The sequence below is a fragment of the Frieseomelitta varia genome, unplaced genomic scaffold (genome assembly GCF_011392965.1).
Source record: "Frieseomelitta varia isolate USP_RPSP 00005682 unplaced genomic scaffold, Fvar_1.2 scaffold_331, whole genome shotgun sequence".
Taxonomy (NCBI): Eukaryota; Metazoa; Arthropoda; class Insecta; order Hymenoptera; family Apidae; genus Frieseomelitta; species Frieseomelitta varia.
Window position 1 is genome coordinate 71,000 of NW_025110070.1, and position 6,466 is coordinate 77,465.

At 38.7% G+C, this 6,466-nt stretch overlaps 1 protein-coding gene across 1 annotated transcript in view; it reads right to left on the bottom strand.

Annotated features, from left to right (window-relative positions):
• The window catches only part of LOC122530145 (ejaculatory bulb-specific protein 3-like), a 20,933-nt gene that overhangs the window by 6,303 nt on the left and 8,164 nt on the right, over positions 1 to 6,466 (bottom strand). The window contains exon 2 of the mRNA XM_043656838.1: positions 4,962 to 5,136. Coding sequence (XP_043512773.1) covers positions 4,962 to 5,136 — 175 coding nt within the window. The remainder of the gene's footprint in view (positions 1 to 4,961; positions 5,137 to 6,466) is intronic.

Consider the following 6,466-nt stretch of genomic DNA (forward strand, 5'->3'; position numbering starts at 1 on the left):
TTTTCAATCGCATTATTTAAATTATTTTGCTCTTGGTGATCAAATTTTTGATCTGTCGAGCCACTGATCTATTGTCAGAATGACAATCGTATTTGTTTATGCGAAACGAGCTCGAAAAACAGAGGCTTGCGGTTGGATCGACTCGGTCAAGTTAGATCGATCATCAACGGATTGAGACACGTGATTATGCCCTTTGTTCAATCGCATTATACTGTTTTCCTCGAATTCTTGCTTCGTGAAATGTCTCATTTAAATTATTTTGCTCTAGGTGATCAAATTTTTGATCGATTGATCTGTTGTCAGAATGACGATCGTGTTTGTTTGCTACGAAACAAATGCCTCAAGGATGTACAGTGAAGAGTATAACTGTATCAATGACAATGAAAAATTGTTAATCATTTTTTGTAAACTCGTGTAACTTTGTAAAGAAAAGATCATGTCATAACGATCCACTTGGCCTCGTTTTAAACCGCGATACTTGTACTTTGACAGTCGTGAATTTGTTCTTTTCGAAAATGATTTTACATCAAGTAGCAAATGGGAAGAGCTGAGGACACAGTTTTCTCGAAAACTGTCAAAATTCAAAAACGTAGAAACGTTAAAAAATTTTTCTTACGACTAATACTCTACCATGGTTTTGAAGACTGAAATTTTTTCTTTGCAACAAACTTTTGGAATTCACTGTGCGAATTTTTTTTTTCATCATTTTATTGAACTTGGAACATTAGAGTTATATAAAAAAAATGTTGGGATTTTCAAAAAAAATAAATTTTTTCAATAGAAAAAACAATAAAAAGAAAATTGTAGAAAGTTTTATAAAAGTGAAACTTCGATCTTCAAAATGATTGGTGGATCAAGTCACAAGAAGAAATTTTTAATATTTTTACACACACAGTTTGATTTTTGACAATTTTCGAGAAAAAACATTGTCCTAAATTTCACTCGCTGCGTGACGTAAAATCAAAATAAAAGCTTCGCTCTTTAAAATGAGACTAAGATCATTATATCATCTTTTTTTTACAAAGTTATATCAAGTTTAAATTATTTATAATTTTTTACCGCTATTTTTACAATGATACTCTTCACTGCATATTCTCAATAAACCCAATAAATATGGAATGAAAATTAGTAACGACGGCTGATGTCAAATATGTTTCGAATGCCACGTCATGTTTAGATAAAGGGATAAATCTCTCGCGCAAAATTTTTTTTCACAGAAACTCACGAAGCCGATACAGTCTGTTGAATATATAATTTAATGATCTAACGTTAGATTTCACATGTATTTAATACATTCTCTTTTCTATAAATTATTATTCAATTTCTCAATTTTCTTGAAACAGATACAACAATTTGCCGGAAATACTTTTAAGTGTGACGTATATGTATATATTTCGATCATTATTACATTTCGTAAAGAGAAGTAAAAAGTAAAAGCCGTAGAAAGTGCGTGAAAGGAGGAAGAGATTCGTGCGACGAATCATACCCCTGCCAACCTAACGTTTTTCTTTCGTACCTAATTCTCCAAGGAACGTGACTCAAAAGTCGAACGACACAAAGCTGGAAAAATGTTCAACGTCTCTCGAAAGCTTCTATCGACGTCCTAAGCGATGTAACGAGTCCTTCGTCGTCTCGGTTGCTTTAAGAGGACCAAGAAAAAGCGTGTTTATACATCGTTTCTTTGTATCTGCTTTCTCTCTCTCTCTCTCTCTCTCTCTCTCTCTTTCTTTATCGTTGCTTTCTTATCACAGCGTGCACTTGCGTGACTTTGTTGCGCAAGGTGTCTAATTTGAAGACCTCAAAACCATGTCTCTGGAAATGGTTACCTCAGGAAACGAACATTATAAATGCAGAGACAAAAGAAGAGACTCCGGGTACCTTGTTATTCAACTCTGCAAAATTTTAATTTCCAAGAGGAAATCTAACGTTCTCGTTAACGGGGGCGCCAGCGAAACTCAAAGTTTTGGTGTACTTTACACTTTGTACTTTATACGACATTATATTAATATAATATTTCATACTTGATACAATAAACGTTATAATCCCTGCATATTTTCGTTCATTTCCTCTGTGAGCAAACGTACTTAAACATCTGCACACGACGCAGTCAACGCACAGTCAAACTTTCAACCTCTTAGCTGTGAATGCTCGTTATGCGAAAAGAGTAATTATAACTTGTTACTTGAATTGAATTTTTTTATAGAAAATAAAACGTATTTGTGTATTTTAGACATTTTAGAATATTTTCAGACCAGACTTGGCTAATTCTGTTCACGTCGTTTTCTTCTTTTTATGATCGTTTGTCCGCGCCATCTTGCACGACTTGTATTACGTAAAAGTCAATCTGGATACTTATGGCTCATGGACAAAATATTAAGGTATGATAATGCTTGTAAATCTGACTATGAAAAAATTCTGGTGCAAAATTGATTCCATGTCTTTCAATTTTCTCAGCCAGGAAGAAACCCAATCTTAAAAGTTAACAAATAGCTTCAGTTTCCTAAAACCATAAAGAATCAGATGGTCAAGTTCATTTTCATGTTTTTATACTTTATTTAACAATAAAAAATATTTCTCTTAAAAATTTTCTATACACTCAATGTTGCACCGCACTGTGTATTCGAAATGCCTCCTACACGAAATGAAACAATGTCAAGCGATTCAAAACACAAACTTCGATCGCGCGGAATCAACAGACCCCGGATCGCGTCGGAAGAACCGGAGGAAAGCCTGGTCACTCGGTGCGAATGGTTCCTCAGAAGGGGAACACCCTAACGGGGACCGCAACAGTCTGGACAACGTCGTCCCCGAGGACGAAGGCGGAACGAGGTCGTTACCAAGGTTCTTGAACGTTCGAACGAACGAAAGCTGCGGTCTTGCAATTCCGCTTCCTTTTCCGGCCCACTTGCCCGACTTTGACCGCGACCCTCGTCCGACATGTGACAGCGTTACACCGCGCGCGACCCGCAAACTTTCCATCAACGACGGCCAACCGGCGGTGGTGGCGTTCGGTGGCCACGTACGAAAGGGAAGCCTACGAGGGAACCTTCTACGAGGAAGAGTTGGCGGCGTTCTCGCGCGTTTCTCGTGGTACACGGCGGTTGGCGGCAGCGAGGGAGTAGAGAGGAAAAGCGAGGGACGAGAACGACCAGGAGAAATAGGAAGTGGAGGACATTGCTTATTGGATTTCGAGGCAAGAGGTCCCCTAAGACCAAGTAACGGGGAAACGTTAGACTCTGCAACGATAAAACAAGCGGGGGGGGGGGCGGGAGGGGGCTAGATTCAAGCCGAGATCCGCGAAATAGAAAAATACACCGAGACATTTGCCTGCTACTTTCGGCTGCAATTTATACGACGCGATTTATATTACCAAGATCTCTCCTCTTTTCTCCTTTTTTTTCCCCTCTTGCAAGATGGTCGCCTGATTTCGTTCTATTTCGTTGCACGTTGCACGGCTGGTAAGGGGAACGTAACGAAGCGACGTGTCAATCACCGATTTTTTTTTTTTTTTTTATGAAAATTCATTCGTATAATTGGCGTAGTTTTTGAAAAAATATTCGTGTTGGGTACATGGTCCATTTTGTATTACGACGGGGCTGTAGCGACGAATTCTATTTCGAAGAATTGAGATCAACATCTATGTTCATATTAAATCGTTCCGTCGAGATGTGTATTTAATATAAACAATAGAATATTTAAAAATTGTTATGTAATTTCATTATCACCATGGAAATATTTACAAAAACTTATATATATACTGCAATCGTCGTGTTAATTATTCATTCGTTATTTAACTTTCGTCATTTAATCTTCGTTATTTGATGTTACATTGATAATATTTTTTATATAAACTACTAAAATTAATTACGGAGTATTATTATTTATTTGTAGTATTGTGATATTAATTTATTTATCATCATAATTACTACAGGACACGGATGAGTGTGCGTTCTATTAGATTAACTATTGGAACTGTGAATATATATTAGGCAGCGGCAAACAAAGGACTCGAGTAGAACAAAGGAACTGAAAAAAGAAGTGTGTTACGTGGGCAGAGAAACAGCCACGTGTAGAATTTAGAGTATAAAGAGTACAAAGAGTTTATTTAGAATATGTTATAGTTTATTAGTATTTGTAATAAGCGTGTATGTATTTTGTGTATTAAAATAAAGGACTTATATATAAAGATACATATGGTAGCATAGTGATTAGTACTGAATTAGCAGAGCTACGCAATGAAAGCACAGAGTAGTATCCAATAGTGCTTTCTTCATGTTATAAAGAGCGTGATATCAACAATTTGACACGTATTTTTTTTTTTTTTTTTTCTTTTCATCGTCAGACGAAAGTTGGGAGTCCGATTTAAGTACAGGAGTACATATCTTGTCAAATAGATCTCGGAAGATACAGTTTGAGAAATCAGCGACGAATCTAACGGTGTATCTCGCGAAAGATCAGATTTTTTTACAGGTATTTTTTGCAATTCCGCACTTTGTGACCCGGCATTACAACATTTGTGAATCGTAAAAAGACAACGCCATCGTATCACGCGCTGGAACACAAGTGTGTTCCCTTCCGTTTATGGCATCCGAAAACTTGAATTTAGAAGGTAACGCCGGAGCTTAATCGTTTCCAACGCGACGGAGCTTTATCTCGAGCGTGACGGACCGTTAGCCTGATTCCTCCGGCGCCCTTCCGCGGCGAACTCTTGCCCTCGTTAGAAATTCCCTTTGCTCGTTCGCAGGCAAGCTCGCCTGCGAACGAACAATGGCGTTTGCCGCTTCGAAAGGGATAACGCGAGAAGAAACGCTGTTTCCCTCAACGAGAGAAACGGTAGATATGTGAAAAGAAACGAAAAACGTTTGTCACATTCGTGTAAATACGAATCGGTGGCAAACGGGAGGCGTCGCGGGAGAATGTTGCGCACGCGTTCGTATTAAAGCGAAATTAAAGAGACTCACTCTTAAGCTCCTTGCCGTCGGGCGTACAACTTCCGACATCCAACAGGCAGTTTACGTAGTTGTTGAGCAGACGGTCGCTGTTCAGGATCGAATCCAAGTCGATGTTGTCGTATTTGGTCGTGTACTTCTGGTCGGCCAGCGCGCAGACCAACATGGCGAGGAAAACAATCGCGACCTAGATGCGGGAAGCCCGAACAGAAAAGCGGAAGTCCTTTATAAAGTGGCATTCCACCGAGATAAAGCGAGCACCAACCACCAAGCCCAGACCCGTTGCCCACTGATACGCAGCCCTTTCTCTCGATATTTTTCTCCACCTTGGCCAAAGCCAAATACAGCTAATAACGAAAACCTGCGCTACTTCTGAGAAACCGCGTTATCGCAGTATATACCGATGGGCAATCAGCAGCGTCGAGGGATCACGAGGGTTTCGCCAGTTGCACTTTGCCAAGAATCCGCGGGACCACAGCTGCCCAAGATACGACTCAACCGCGTTACGAGGAATTTCGGAAACTTTTTCGCGTCTCAGCCCCGTTTTCGCTGAAAAGCTGAAGCTCGTCTAATGGCTTTTGAATGCGACGGCCATTCGAACTTTGATCGGGAGAAACTTGTTGCGAACAACTAGTTGGAATTAAAAGCGACCTGTAACGATTATATTTATCCGCGCGAGCGCCTTCTTTCGACTTTGCCCCGTAAGTTCGAACTTGAATGGTAGAACGTAGTTTTATGGGAATCTAGAGAGAACATCGAGGAAGTGATAATTGTAAGCAAGATCGAGTTAACGCAAGTTCGTCGAAGTGGAAACGGCGTTTAGTTGACGCTGAAGATGCGTTCAGATTTGTTATCAATGCTACACAGCGAGAAATGTCATACTATCTAAATCTAGGGGGTGAGTCTATATGAAAAAATGCGTAAAGAACAAAATTTTACGTTACACAGCGTGCGTCAGAAGAACATAAACAAGCGAGCAGGGGATGATTCTTCAGGAAAGAATAAAATTCTTCGATTTAAGGCTTAATTCATCGAGCATATTGGAATTTGATTGATAACAGAAAAAAATAATAATAACAGAAGATTCTAGCAGATCTAGCTGCAGAAATAAGTCAAAAATATAGAATATAAAATTTCCAAGGAAATAAACTTTGAATATTTCCTTGGTGTATCTGATAAATGTTCAAAAAATTCTAACCTACATTCTTTATTTATTTTCGCTCGTGGAATCACCTAACCTGTTAATTACTCCTGTCTGTCACGTGTAAAATTAATTAATTTCAAATATACTTCAAATTTGAAATCTTCAAACTCGACTTTTCCTCGAAAACGAAGCCCCAAATCCAAAAATTGTATTCTACATTCTTTTCTTATTATATTTCCTTTTTTCTTTCGCGACGAATCATCCCCTGCCCCGCTTGTTGCACATATTATTCCGACGCGCTCTGTATAAAAATATCTTACAATAAAATGAACGACTTCTACAGTAGAATAATTAAAATAGATCTGATAAATTT